General features: G+C 42.4%; 2 protein-coding genes across 4 annotated transcripts in view; both read right to left on the reverse strand.

Annotated features, from left to right (window-relative positions):
• The window catches only part of pxna (paxillin a), a 31,556-nt gene extending 24,790 nt beyond the window's left edge, over positions 1-6,766 (reverse strand). For 2 of the 3 annotated variants that reach the window (XM_017422846.3, XM_017422845.3), the window contains exon 1: positions 6,556-6,761. In XM_017422846.3, the coding sequence (XP_017278335.1) occupies positions 6,556-6,568 (13 nt within the window). In that variant the 5' untranslated portion in view covers positions 6,569-6,761. Of the gene's footprint in view, positions 1-6,555 lie in introns of all 3 variants that reach the window. The other variant, XM_017422843.3, reaches the window with a different exon arrangement.
• Positions 6,767-11,651: 4,885 nt separating this feature from the next.
• On the reverse strand, positions 11,652-13,947 carry myl2a (myosin, light chain 2a, regulatory, cardiac, slow). Its single transcript, XM_017422842.3, has 7 exons — positions 13,805-13,947; positions 13,406-13,498; positions 12,835-12,910; positions 12,639-12,743; positions 12,472-12,550; positions 12,332-12,380; positions 11,652-12,075 (listed from the first exon to the last, which is right to left on the reverse strand). The coding sequence occupies exons 1-7, from the start codon at positions 13,805-13,807 to the stop codon at positions 11,971-11,973; spliced, it is 510 nt and encodes a 169-aa protein (XP_017278331.1). The 5' UTR covers positions 13,808-13,947; the 3' UTR covers positions 11,652-11,970.
• Between the last annotated feature and the right edge of the window lie 1,320 nt (positions 13,948-15,267).

The following is a 15,267-nucleotide window of genomic DNA, read 5'->3' on the forward strand; positions in this document are numbered from 1 at the left end:
CCCCTCTAAGCTAAGTTTGCTCTCTCTGACCTCCTGTGTATGACCTCTGCCTTATCATCGACTAGTCTCTGGGTGTTGCGTTTGGGATCTCCTCGTGGAGATCTTCATTGCTTCTACTGAAGCCTGTTCCAGTGGTTTCCTGCTTCACCCTGTCGTCAGACCCTCTGTCCCTCTGCTCCACCCGTCCACGGCTCTACAGTGCTGTGTTTGATGTCCTCTCCCTGAGCAGAAACCAGTTTCTGAAAAATAAACTTTTTCCCTTTTGTACACTCGTGTGTGTGGTTGATTTTCCGGGTCCCCTCTGAGTGTCCTTACACAAAGAAGGATGGACTTCCACAAAGGAAGCTTAAAGAGGATGAGCCATGTTCACAAGTCACTGTGACTCACAGTGTTTGGGTCTGCTGCTGGGGTGCTGGTTTGATACAAAGAACTGCAGGCTGTGACTGCAACACAGAAGTTACTGGGGGCAGCCCCTGTCACGAAACATGTTGCTGGCTGGACGTGAAGCTGCCAAAGGAAAGAGGTCACTGAGCTCAGCTGACAAAAAGTGGGGCATGAGACTCAAGTCTATATGGCAAAAGCTTCGCTGTACTTTTTAGCGTGAGGATTCGTCCTATGCACGGTGCATGCTGGTTCTCAAACCCGACGGAAGCTCCAGAAATATCGACGGCGCAGGCTGCTGGGCCCATGAGGGTTGACATGACTGCTAGCCGAGTATCGAGCTGCTGCTGCTGAGTCAGCAAGCCGACAGGAGCGTCTGTCCACGCCAGCAGTCCAGGGAAGCTTTGATGTGGGTGTACACCGAACATCATATGCTGGAAGACCCCTGGAGCATTTTTTTATTTTCAAATCAAACATATGGACAAACCCGACAGGAGACACCAGGGCTTCTCTCAGTCCTGTGTGTGCACATGTGTGTGTGTGTGTGTTATATGCATGTATCAAGCAGTTCACACTGATCAGACAGTGTGGGCTGCGGTGAGTCACCGTAGACTCACAGGTTTTTTTTAAGCATTTCTTTTGAAGAAATATTAGTAACCTTAAATCCCAACAGGCTTTACACTTAAAAGAGCACTTCTATTGTTCTGAACTGCATTTCAGTGCAGAATGGAGGCCATACCTATCAAAAAGTTACAAAACAAAGGAATTTTTGTGCCTTATGTGGTATTCTTTTAACTTTTTTAATGCATCGTAATGACTTTTGTAATAAGCATAAACAGCACATACAGTAAAAGAGGCACATTTTCCTCTGGTTCTTCTTTATTGACACTTTAATATGTGATCAGACAGAGTAAAAAAAGTCTCTTTGCCAGTTTTTTTTTTGTTGCTGTCAGCTTTATTAAAAGAAAAAAATAAGCACCCATTAAAATATAACAACCTTCTGTTATGTTACTTTAATGTAATTGTGTGAAATGTAAAGACTAATATTACTGTAGTCTTACTGTTAATAAAAATATGGCTGTAATAATAAAGTTAGGACTTGGGTTAGACACACCTCGCTGCAAAAACAGCTAAATGTAGAACAGTCTTGGATTGAGTTCTTTTAAAACCAGGTTTAACCAGAAGACAGGAGATAAAAAATTTTAAACTTTTATCTACTTTCATCTGTTTATGCCAAAGAAAAAAAACTCGCTTCACTGTGGTTGGTGATGCTCAACTTGCTGCATCACAGTGTAATTAGTGTTAGACAAACTGAAACCTAAAAGGTGTGAAGGCCATCACTGAGGGCAAAACCCACAGACTTGAGGACAGGTGTTTTTTGGGTTTTTTTCCATCACGTCCTCTGAGACATTCTGTTCGATCACTAAAAAGCAGAAGATGTCTGCGTGTAAACCACTTTTAGAATAAAAATAATCCTGTGATGCAGAACTAAGAAAGCAAATGAGCGTCAGCTATCTGCTGAAGAGGAACCAAAAAATATTAAAAATACACCACTGTACCACTGTGACTGTAACCAGCAAACTTTAAAAACAGAACATTAAAGTATTCAATCACTTGAGACGTGCAGCCTTGCTGACACAGACGCACATCATTAGGACGAGACTGTCACAGAGTTTATTTCTCATGAACCATAACAATAAAAATGTGAGAGAAAAACAAAAGTGGCTAGGACGATAACAGGAACAGAGTTCGCTTTACAGACTGAAACATTATCGCTCAGCCATGAACAAGTCTACGCTCTAAAGAGAAAAGAAGAAATGTTCAGGTGACGGTTTTTCTCATGTTTCTGCCTACAAACAATGAGCCGAACTAAATTTAGACTCATTTCAGTATCTAGGTTATAACAGATCTCTCTTGGACTTCATAAGGAACAACTCTGCCTCTGCCCGCTGTTTTGAGTGACATTTACGGCGCTGACGCTGCTGCGCCGACGAGGATTTGTATCCACTTCATCGGAAATTATGTCTTTAAAGAGACGGCGGCACATCTCTGAAAGAGCAACAAGGCGGCTTCTGTCGCTGTAGACACACAAAAAAAAAGGCAAATGCTGAGAGGAGTGCGGCGCATCAAAGTCATTAAAATGAAGTTAACTTCGGGGGCTTTTTGACATTCATGTCTTGTTGGTGCAAGCCCGGAGCAGTGGAGCGAGAAGCAGTCGGTGCTGATAACAGAGAGGAGGTCATTGAGAGTTTGCCTCAAAAACACGCCTCCGCACCCCAAACTGCGAGGTCCATACAAATGATACGGGAGACGGACAGTCTTGCATATTAAAACAAAGCTCTTTATAATGGAAAAAAAAAAAATTATGATATGAGGCGATCAGGCTTCAGTCTGATTTGACTGAACATGCTTATCTCCTCTGCTGCAAACTCAGCCAGCTTTGCGCCGTCAATAGATCACAGCCTGCAGTTTCCTGCACGGCTCACCACAGGAATGGCAGGGGGGAGAGGGTGGGGCGGTGCAGGAGGATACATTTTGGCCGAGCTCCAGTCCTCGCATGCGATCCCCGAAACACTGCCTGAGATTAGCTCCGCTTGTGTTGTTACAGCTGGCCCTGAAGGAAGCACGCTGATGCAACAAAGCTCAAACAGCGTGGACAGCGGATGGGGGAAGAATCATTTTAGGGTGACAGCAAAAACACGACTGTCAGAACTACTGCTTTTATCTGAGAGCTGGCGGGATTGTATGAGAACGTGAACGAAAAAAGAAGGGGTGAAAAGTGGGGGACACGGCAGCAGAGAGGTGGGGACAGGTTTCTAGGTGCTGCCTCAGCTTTAAAGATGCTCTCGAGTGCTAAAAATACAAACAGCTTTCGTTGTCCTTTTTACTGTCAGCGCAATGGATTCCCACAGTGCTTAAACTAATCCGCACTGGTGGTCCTTCGTTAGCTCCCTCGCAGCACCTAACCGCCGTGAACAGGTAACACACACTGGATCTCCACTCCAACATGATTTACAATGACAGGGCATGCGTCACTTGTCTCCATTTCTCTTCATTTGTGTGCATCTCTGCAAAAACGATGACAGAATTTACAGCCGCTGTGACATGGTAATTACACTGGGTTGTGTAACACCTCTTTTTTTATTTTTGAGCACCTACTTGCACCGGGCGTAAGCTGAGAAGGCATCCATAAATACTGACTGAATTTAGAGTAACCTATATTCTTGGCACACACTCACTCCTTGTGGGTTTCAGCCCGAAACTGCTACATCCAGGGTTTTCTTTTAAAAGCTGGTGAAAACTGATGCTTCAAATAGCTGCACACAGAGTAAATAAAAAATTCCCCTGTCTGGAATGAGAATGTCATGTTCACACACGCGTCTGCTGTTTGATAGGAACTCCACCTGCAGCTCTCGCAGGGTGGCAAACTATTTTCTGTGTGACTTTAGCGGCACATTCATCATCTCTGGCTTCACCGACGCGTTCTGGTGTTTTTATAGCGCCGCGAACTTGAGTTCTCCGATGCATTTCACCAATGTCCTGCTAAACTTAACCTAACAGTCACCAGGGGAAAGAGGCGCTTGAGACGCATTACTGAAGAGCGTTCCGGTTTCTGAGTGTGTTCGTTTTTCTGAAGCTTTCGCAATGTGTCTCATGAACCGCGGGACGGATTTTAATGAAACTCTCAGAAAGTAATCATTGGTTGTACACTTACAGTCAACCTTATTCAAGATGGCCACCCCAGCCGTTAAAGATAATGTTGTACGTTTGTCTGCTAGCCAAATATCTCATGAACCACTGGACAAAACTGAGTGAATCTCTCAGAAAGTGTCATCAAATGTACATCATTAGGATATGCTATAACTAGACGGAGGAACAGAAGCTGGAAGTTGAGGCCACAATGGACGAGCGCCCCCTTCCAGGCTGGTTGCAGTATAAATTTTAAGCCCCGCCCCTTCATGTAAACAAATGGGACATTTGCCTCACAAAAAAACGAACATGCCGGGACTCACAAAACAAACATTTTGGCTTCAGTTTTGAACAACGAGAGGAAACAAAAACGCTTTGTCCGTCTTTATTCATGTACATCTGTGAGTCATGAATGTTTGTCAACACAATTCAAGATGGCCGCCACAGCTATCTGACCTAAGCCGACACTAAAATGTCTATAACTCGTTCAATTTTAAAGATATTGAGATAAAATAAAAAAAAAATGCTTTGTGAGCTCTCACAATATCACAAGAGATCACGCAGAATTTCATTCACAAGGTTTGACCAAAGCAACTACAACTCTGTCATTACTCAACAAAAAGTCAGACACGGCCGATCTATAAGGGCAAAAAAAATCATCCGTCCCACTAAGTAGTTCCTCCGAATAAACGATGTGCATCACTTAATTACTTAGCTTGCTGCGTATTGTTTTGTTCTGTGTGTTTTTTTAAACTGTTTTGACTATTTTAAATGAAATTTAAAGCTTTCTTTTCGTGAAACATTCTCAGTTTTTGACTTATTTGCAGTTGTAGGGCAGTACAGGTCAGTAGATTTAACACGTCGCCTGTCGGCATTGACCCGGAGTCTCATTGGGGCGTAAAATATCCTGCCCCGTGGACACATTCTGCTGGTTTTAGCTGCGTGATACGACCCCTACAAACAATACACCTCACCTGATCTTATTTAATGCTGGAATAGTTGCAGCAAAACCTGCTGCGTCCAACAGTGGAGATCTTCTGCCTAAAAATCCATTTATGAAACTAAAATTAGACGATAAATCATCAGTCAGCAGCTTGGAGCAGACAGAAAGGACATGTACCGAACGTAGAAAATTAAAGCCAGCGGGGAGATAAACAACAGCCCATTTTCTGCCTGTAACTATTCCAGTCAGCCACAGGTGGAGCTTATTCATCTAATTCTGTAGCGTGTCTGTCCGCTGTAGCTCAGTGGTCACTTCTGTAGCTTAGTCATGTCGAGGATGCAGTTTCAAGCCCAGGTTGGTGTTTTAACCTATATATATATATATATATATATAACATCACTTCTTTAGTTTTGTCTTTCTTAGAATGACTTCACAGACGTTTTCCCACCATTTACCTTTAAGAATCCCAAGCATTCTTGCAGAAACATTACTTCAAATAAAATGAGAAACCCAACGCAGAAAGCCGTGGACCTGTCTGTGTGCTTAATTTGATCCAGTTAAGATTAAGATTAGGTGGAGGAGTCTCTTTCTCTGGCTGAATGATCAAACTGGACTGTTTTTACGAGACACAACATCCACCCAGAGACAAAAAAACGATAAATTTCTGCACAAAACAAATAAAGTAAAATACATATTAAGCAACCTACAGCCTATTTTTTTTCTCACTGAAAAAGTAACACAAAGTTGCAACATTGGTGTGGTTGTTGATAGAGGAAATGAAAGTTCACCCCACTGCTCAGGAGCTGCTGGTGTGAGTCTAAAACTCTGGTGGATAGACACGAAATAGACTTGTTATAACTACTTAGTAACAAACAAAAAGCACTGACAGTAAAGGAGAGCTGAGGGATTCAGGGCTGAGCTGAGCTCTCCACACCTTCCCTGTCACAACAATCTGCCCCCTCAGGCTTTGCATTTCATGGTGTCACAAACAGAATCCCTTCATGGAGGCTGATCTCATCTTTGCAGGCAGATAGATGGAAAAACAGCCCTCCTGGATTCATCTGCCCCCTCCGTCACAATCAGATGAAATCACTGCGGGGGGGGGGGCTAGTCATTAACCCAACAACCAGGGCTCACCGTCCCGTTTTGTTGACAAACTTCGGGCAGCTCTACAGAGGAGGGTTTCTCCTGCCCGACCGAGTCAACTTTGCCACAGTACCGCCAATGCAGCACCGCCTGCTCACGAAAATAACCAGCTAATACAGTTCAGGCATGGACCAATCTGGTGGCTAATTTATTCATACGTGCGGCTTCTTTTTTATATATTTATCTATAAACCTTTAATTTAACCTGGATAATTTTAGTTCAGCTTCAGGGATTTGGAAGCGGACACAACAGTTGTCGACCTCCCGGGGGCGAGCAAAGGCTTGTTTTGTTTGTTTATTTATTTATTTGTTTTTTAATCGCTACTGCCGCGTGCGAGCCGCGAATAGCCCGCACGCGCCGCTCCAGCGCTGCGTTTCGCGGCGAGCCGAACTTACCCAAATCATCCATGTTGGCCGGAAATGGTTCCAACGGCTCTTCAGAACCGGAGCCGGTCCGTTTCACGTCTCTCCCCCGACGGCCGCGGCTGCACTGGAAAGGCTCCTGTCCGCAGCACACACACAAAAGGAAAGACCGAAGGTGACGACGTCTCTCGCTGCGCTGGATGCGGGGAAGTTTTTCTTTTTTTTTTTTTTTTAAGTCCCCCCCTCCTCCTCCCGCTGCTGCTGCTCGACGAGTCTCCAACACACTCAGACAGGAGCAGCGGCAGGCAGCCCCGCAGGAGGCTTCAAACCCTCCACCCCCCCAACAGCGCCACCTCAACGGGCACAACAAGCAGAGGACAGCGGCACCCAGCGGCAGAGCGTGGTACTTCACGAGAATACCGCTGAAGATATGATCACAGCTGACTTCACTGAGACATCACAGCCCCTGGCAAAAACAAAAATAAATACAGAATCACTCAAATTATGTTATCACTCTGTAATTTGCAGTTCTGAAACAAACACATGCATCAAGTTTAAATCTGCAAATTAGTCTGGAGTTAAATAAAAGAGCCTCACACCTTGGAGAGCTGCTTCACAAAGCGGGCTGACATGAAATCATGGCTCCAACACCAGAGATGTCAGGAGAGGATTATGAAACTTCTCAGAGGAGGTAAATCATCGGTCAGCCGCGTCTAAAATTTGGACCAAGCACAAACAAAATGGGAAGGTTGTATACAAAGGAAGCCGTGAAAAACAGAAAATGCACAAGAAATACCAAACTAGAGCCATCATTAACACCCAAACAGAAAGGACAAGAGAAAAAGAAAAGTCATCATGGACTGTAGGTGACTGGATGAAAGTGTCATGTCAGCGAAACACAGGAGACAGTTGTTACATCTTCAATAAATGACAAAGTCTATGTTGTAATTTTGGACACTTTTCTTGCATCAGCAGGAAGGATGTTTAGTGATGATTTCATTTTTCAAGATGATGATTCATCTTGCCATGGGGCAAAGGATGTAAAAGGTTCCTTTAAGACATATAATGTCAACAGCATGGATCTCACTCCAGCTGAAAATCTCTGGTGGAAATTGAAGAAAATGGTCGATGACAATTCTCCGACCTGTAAAGCTGATCTGACAACAGCAATAGTGACGGCTGGAGCCAGATTGATGAACTGTCTTAATTTAGGGCGATGTCTCAGAGAGTTCAAGTTGTTGTGGTTTTCTCACGAGTTCATCATTTTTCCTCTACTAGATCTAAAAAAAGCAACTGACTAAACAGTAATTATATTTCTTTCCCTTTTTTTATTGTTTCTTGATGCCAGACGATTTGAAATTTTGACAAATTATAGTTTGATGGCTCGTCTGTGATTTATTTATTTATACAAAGTGCAACAACTAAAAGAACATCCTTCTAGAGGGGCGGTTCCATCATTGTTGTCAGATGTTGTATAACTCAAACCTGAGTGAAAACAGCCAAAATCAAGAATAAATGTAGAACTATATGACTGACTATCCCAGCAAACGCAAATAAAAATCAAAATTAAATCTGGCAATTACTAATCAGTAGATGTAGCATAAATCAATATTTCCAATTTAATTCCTAGCTACAATCATTTAGCGTCACTATCCCCATTTACTGAATTTGTTCTCTAATTTCCTCTTATATTTTTTTAACCTTTCCTTTTTTCTATACTTATTTCCAAACAGCTACTAATTTAGGCCTTATATTTTCATTTTCCTTATGTTTATTTATTGCATTTCTTCTTATTGCATTTCCTTCTCTGACATTCTCCCTGTTTTTTTAACATTTCTGTCTCTGCGCACACCAAGTCCATCACTAAAAGATATAGCTTTTTTTTTTTTAAAACCCTAAATAAGTTACAGTAACTTTTTGAGGCTAAATGTAAAAAAAGTCAGTTTATTTTTCTGCAAGAGACAGACAAACCCGAGAGACAAGGATCCTCCTCACAGAACATAGGTCTGAAAACAGATAAGAAACGTGCAGGTTGTCAAGAAAACTCCTCAAATGTGGTGCACAGAGGGACTTCACAGGAAAGGCTCACCAGGTGAATGTTAAGTGGACAAGAAAGGAACACCTCTGTATCTGTATCTCTAAGTCACTGGCAGAGATAAAAGTCTTGGGACTAAAAATAGAGGTATTTTTTCTCACTTTTAGATTAAAAAATAGAAGTTTCAGACATTGTTCCAAAACCACAAGCGGCTAACTGAGTGAGAAGAGATTAGGAGCTCAGACAATGAAAAATGCAGAAGTTCATATGAGTTGTGTCCAGATAAACCAACTTTTTTAGTTTACCATTCGGAGCTGAAGCAGCAGCTTCTAAAGCACAGAATGGAGGATCATGATGTGAGAGCAGAGAGCCGAGCCAGAGGAAGTCCGCATCGTGTTTGTTAGTTTTACTCGCACCACTCTGTAACAGAGACTTCACTCAGCTACAGCTTACATTTATACTGTGGACCACTGCATAAGAGCAGATTAAATGATGATATAATTGGACAAACCTGAGCGTTTTGCAGGTTTTCTGCTGTCGTGTTTCGACCTGGAGTCAAACAGCACATGTTGTAAAGCGCCACATGGTGGCAGGAGCTCGACCAAAAAAGTAATCAGATCTGATTTTGCACAGACATTTTACAAGATTGGGATCTTTCATAAATTAAAAAAATTAAAAATAAGGAATGAAAACATTGTTCTGGACAAAAAAAGGAAAAAAAAAAAACAAATGCACAAAATCCTTATCATACTTTTAAAAGGTTTTGTAGTTCTGTGAAAGTTGATTCAGCATTCAAACTAGTTTTCCTGTCTTTTGGAGTTTTTTTCTGTACTTTTTTGTTATTTAACTACTTCTGGATACTTCGTGCTGTTTATCTGAATATAAATATTTCATATTTACAAATATTTCCCCAAAGAAATACATTGAGATCTCAATACTTTCTTTAAAAACACTGTTCTCTTTAAAATGTCCTTCCACAACAAGCTCTATTTCTTTCTTCTTATGTTGCTATTAGCTTTTAGCTATTATTCTGAGACTTTTAGCTACATATTTGTTATTTTTAGCTTTTAACTACCCTTTGCTGCATTTAGTTTTTTAGCTAGTCTTATGCTAAATTTAACTTTGAGCTGGCATTTTGCTAATTTTAGCTTTCATTTAGTGTTTTGCTTCTTTTAACTTTTAGCTAATGTATTTTTGCTTTTGCTTATAACTAGCATTCTGCTTTTACTTTCACTTTCAGTCAGTGTTTCGCTTATTTTGAGCTTCAACAACTTCAGTACATTCCAGCTCTCACTTTGCATTTCCACATAAAGTGCCATTTCTCCTGTACCTAAAATAAGCCCGGTCAAACTCAACATTTGACTCTAAAGTAGAAAAGTTAAAGCAGCCTTCAGGTTGCTTCAACATGTATAACTATACTGGAGCGATGCTCGTTTTTTGTTACAATGAGCTTTAATCTGTTGGTTTTATTAATATGTAAAAAGATGAAACATTTCAAACAAACTCAAACTGACTCCACTTCTCATCGGCTGTTTTCAGTTCTGTGTTTTCTTCTAATAGATTGCCTATCAATCAGTTTGACTCATTACCAACATATTGTACATGTACTATTTGAATTAAAAAAAACAAGTTTGTATAAAATAAAGTCTAGATATTAGACTTTTGTACAAAATATCCATTTATATCTATTTTGCTCAAACAAAATTTAAGTAAAAACAGTCAAACAAACAAATGAAGATGCTGCAGACGCAGACAAACAATTATTTCCAACTTTCTCCACGTAACTAAAGGGAGCCGTGTTTGAATAGACTCACTCAGCAAAAACTGAACGTTTTACTGGAAAATTGACCCATTATTCCTCGTGGATGGAGCTAACCGCAGTGCCACTTAGCCACTGCATTAATGCTCAGTAAGAAGCCTTTAAGTGCACCATCAGCACGCTTTATAAGCTCCTTCTGAGAAAAGATTACTGTGATATTAAAGGTCGAGATGTTCAGAAGCACCAATATGGTTCCAACAGGTTTTTTAATTACTTTTATCTGGTCTTCATGAGATTTTCACAAACTGCTCATAACCTTTCCAGATTGGGACAAATACAAATGAATTTCTCTTTTTTTTATTTCTTGCAAGGCAAAGACCCGTGACCCACTGAAAACAGGTCTGCGACCCACTTTTGGGTCACGACCCACCGAAGAGAATCACTATTGTAGCGGATGGCTCACTCAGGTTTACTCCTGCAAACTTTAATAAGATATATTGATTAAAAATGATCAACTGGACCTTCAGTGGTCAGTTTACCTGAAGGATTTATAAACGTTTTGCTCTCTGTATGTTCAGAAACACACGATGCTCTTTATTTTTAAATTTCCTTCAGTATCATCAGCAACAAGTCGATCATCTGTCGGCCTTTTGGTTCTGTCCTTGAACTCTGTGCATGCAGTAAGTTAAGTTAAATAAAGTGCTTTCTCTCCTTTGGTGTCAAAATTCCTCTTTTCTTAATTCATACAGGTTTATATTTCAGCATAACCACATCAGACTGATCCGGTCATCTGACAGGCACATCCACCCTGCAGAGGTTAAATGTGATCCTGTGGAGCCGGGCCTCCCCACCCCGCCCTGACACTCCAGCCGGAACAATCAGAGATTTTCACCCTCCCCGCGCCACAAAGTCAAGGTCTGGCGAGCGCAAGATAGGTGAAGGTGGTGAGGATTACTCGGCGCCATTGTTTTGGGAGCCGGCCGCCTATATGACTCCACAGTATAGCGTTACCTTCCTCACATTTACACAACAGAGCTTTGTCTCAGTAAATCCCTGCATCTCGGCAGGCAAATATATGCATGCGCAAACTGAGCACACCCACAAATCTTTTAACTTTTTTTCTTTTTGGTGCAACTCTGGTTACAAGTATTGCCTGGATTGAGCTCTTGGGGATTATAGAGGAGCGGTAATCACACCTCTGCTGTCCTGAAACGCACACTTGTATTGAAAACCCTGGGATTAAAACAACCTCTGATAAAGCCTATGAAAAATGTGAGCACTGCTTTGTTTCCGTGTCATCTTTCCTGTGTCTCGTCAAAGAAAGCAGGCTGGTAACCCTTTTTAAAAACGTTTATTAGACATACATACATCTAATAAGAAGAAGTGAGTAACTTTGGGTGTACAAATTGATGAGGAATATCTATTTAACTTGTCTCTGTTGTCTGTGGAAATATATGAGAAACAAAACAGAAAGGGAGCAAGAGAGCTTAATAATACCTTAAATAAAACGTTTTGTCAGGATTCTGCTGTGGTCTCATCGTGCAAAAACCATGACTTTAACATAAGAGCTGAGTAGACAGTTTGGATTTTGTTCACGGCTCTTTTTCAAGAGGCAGACTTTCTATTTGACGACAACACGAGCGATAAAAACGCTTCACTCTTGGTCCTTTTCCTCTCCGTGGGTGATGATATGAACCAGGTTCTTGTAGTCTAGGTTTCCTGCCACATCAGGGGGGAAGGCAGTAAACATCTGCTCCATCTAGCCAACGGAAAAAGAAAAAAAAAGGCAGACAGCACACACAGAAACACCAAATTACTCAGCCTGCACAACAAGGGTAGAGTGATTCACCGTTTCTTTCTTCTTCTTTTTTTTTCTAGTTCTTGCACAAAAATGTGTCTGACGTGGAAGCGACCGGCCATCACGGTGCCGTTCATCCTTGTGTTTTTCAGGCTCGCCCACGTGCACGGCGCAGTCTGTAATAATGACGATAATTAGCGCAAAAACACCAGCGTACCTCTTCGGCGGAGAACCGGTCGGCCTGCGTCGTTAGCATCTGTGTCACACTGGAAAGGGGAAAGAAAAGGAGGTTTCGCTGAGAAGAACGAGCGCAGTTACTGCGAGGGAACTGCGATGAGTTTGAATCCCGTCACTTACTAGTCCTTCTTCAGCACGCCTTTCCCTTCGGGGTCAAAGACCTTAAACGCGTTGAGGATGGTCTCCTCTGGATCAGCACCTGGACACATCGAAGCAGCCGTAACTCCTCTTCGGTGGCATATTTAAAACAAGCTTGCGTCGTTTGTTGAGGTGTTTCATGGCCTTACCTTTCAGTTTCTCTCCGAACATGGTGAGGAAGACTGTGAAGTTGATCGGACCAGGAGCTTCTTTGAGCATGTCGTCAATCTCTTCCTGCTTCACATTCAGACGCCCTGTTGCCCCAAACACACACACACACAGAAGCACAAATGAAACCTCAAGGACGACGATCTCCAAGACATCTGAGCGCTGATGTCAACATACCCAGAGCAGCGAAAGTGTCCCTCAGGTCGTTCTTGTCGATGAAGCCGTCTCTGTTCTGGTCCATGATGGTGAAGGCCTGCCATCCGAGCACAGGGAAGGCTTCGTGAGTGACATTTTGGATGAAAACGCAAAGCAGCCAAGAACAATCTTCTGTCCTTGATATCTTTCTTTTTATGCATGGTGTTTATGGATGGACACAGTTAAGTATTTATAACCCGTAAGCCCTCACCCCCCTTCACGGATTCTATCTGGCATCCAGGGCGCACCCAGCAGTTCATTTGTGGCTTAATCACTGATTACACGGTCCGAATGTCTGGGCACCACCGACCTTCATACCAACATGCCACACGCTTCGCTGTCGTCAAGCCAGCGGCATGAAAATAGACAGGTGCTACGGCCGCGAACAATGGAAATAGAAAGACAAGGAGGGGAAGCAGCCGGACACCTTACTCTGTGCATCAGTACAGAAACACTCGGGTCTCCGTTCTCAACACGGCCAACATCATTTCTACTTTACTTAACGTCTGAGCCAATGTTGACCCAGTGGGGTAAACCCAAAACAAGCTCTCACCTCTTTGAACTCCTGAATCTGGGCCTGTTCGAACATGGAGAACACGTTGGAGTTGGCTCCCTCTGCTGTCCTCTTCTTGGCTTTTTTGGGGGCCTTTAAGCACAAACGAATGAGTGCGAGACACAATCACGATGCTATTTATGGTCATTCTGTTTCGTGGATAAAAGTTTTGAGACATTAAGGTAGTAGCTGTTACAAAACTACCACCAACTTTTTGTTATTGACAAAAAAAAGGGGACATATTTATGCATTTTGCAAGATTATACGAAATTTCATTTTTATTTTATTATTTTTTTCTGACAGCTGTCCAAATCCAGAACATCATCTCTAAAGCTGAGAAAACACTCCCGGTCCTTGCTTTAGCAAACATCTCACACACACACACACAAACCAACTTACCATGGCTGAGCAGCTGGGATGGCAGACCAACAATGGAGCCAGTGAACAATGGGGGAGACTGTGGGTGGCCTTTTTGTAGCCCCCCAGCTCCAGCTCCACTGGACGATATTTATAAACTATGTCCTCTTTAGGAAGTGACAGGTAAATGATGCTTCATAAAGCACTTATAGTTCTGTATGCTTATGAAGAAGAAGGGGGGGAAAGCGCGCGCGCACACACACACACACACACACACCCTCAGCAGTAACACTGGAGAGTAATAACAGGTCAGGAGTACCAAGAACAGACTGAAGGTTAAAGCTCATTCAGACTGTCTGAACTACAGACAGCAGTGACTTTTCAGGTCTAAATTGGTGCAAATGTACAAACCAGAGGCAGAGAATGACAGTAGGCCTTTTGTCCTAATAATAAGTTTTAAAATCAGCGCCAAAGAGAAAATGTGTGTTATCGGTAGAAACAATGTGTGATAAATAGAAGCTCATCTGAGGAAAAGATCTGCTCGCCTGCAGTTGTGAAGACCTGAGCCTACAAAGCCCGCATTACTGCAATTAGCTCCCGATGTCGCAGGCTCTTAGCAACAATATCATAATCAGCTCCTAATTTGATGTTCTGCTCTGCGAGCCGATCATTTCTCGCTCCCATCCGATAAAAAGGATGAGAGCGCCTGAAAATCACCAGCTCATTACGTGTAATTTAGTGACCTGTCAGGACCGAGTTGGAGCCAAACTTGCTCGCATTTCTCATCAGGTTCTTCAAATCACTGGCGTGGGCTCGGCTGTCCCTTTGCAAAGTCACATTATAGTGTGACACAGCCTGCACAGTGTGCTCTGAATGCGAGGAGCTTATAAAGCAGGGGTATGCAACCCTGGTCCTGGAGGACCACTATCCTGCATGTTTTACTTGTTTCTCTGCTCCAACACACCTGATTTGAATCAGTGTGTCATTAACAGGCTTCTGCAGAACATGAAGAGATGATTTAAACATTGAATCAGGTGTGTTGGAGCAGAGAAACAAGGAAAAATGCAGGATAGTGGCTCTTTACCCCTGTTATACAGGTAGACATATATGCTGTTCAGGGTTGATTAAGTGTTTTGTGTCAGTAAAGCTGATTTAAATCTGTTTTATGTTGGTTATTGTTGATGAGATGTACATCCAATGATTACTTTCTGAAAGTTTCATTAAAATCCATCCAGAGGTTCTCGAGGTATTTGGCTAACAAACATTTAAAGTTGAAGTTTTAGGCAAAATGAATGTGTTGCGAGTCCTTCTCAGCTACAACCACGCCAAGTTTTACAACAATATCCGTAAACGTGACTGAGTTGCAGCCATTTTTGTGTTTCCCATGGTCAGTTGGCTGTGGCGGCCATCTTGAACGTGGCTGGCTCCAAAGGTTAATCAGTTCTAGAGGTACAGCTAATGATTATTTCCACACACGGGCGATAACAACGACAGGTAGTCGTTCT

This window comes from Kryptolebias marmoratus, linkage group LG4, assembly GCF_001649575.2.
Source record: "Kryptolebias marmoratus isolate JLee-2015 linkage group LG4, ASM164957v2, whole genome shotgun sequence".
Classification (NCBI taxonomy): Eukaryota; Metazoa; Chordata; class Actinopteri; order Cyprinodontiformes; family Rivulidae; genus Kryptolebias; species Kryptolebias marmoratus.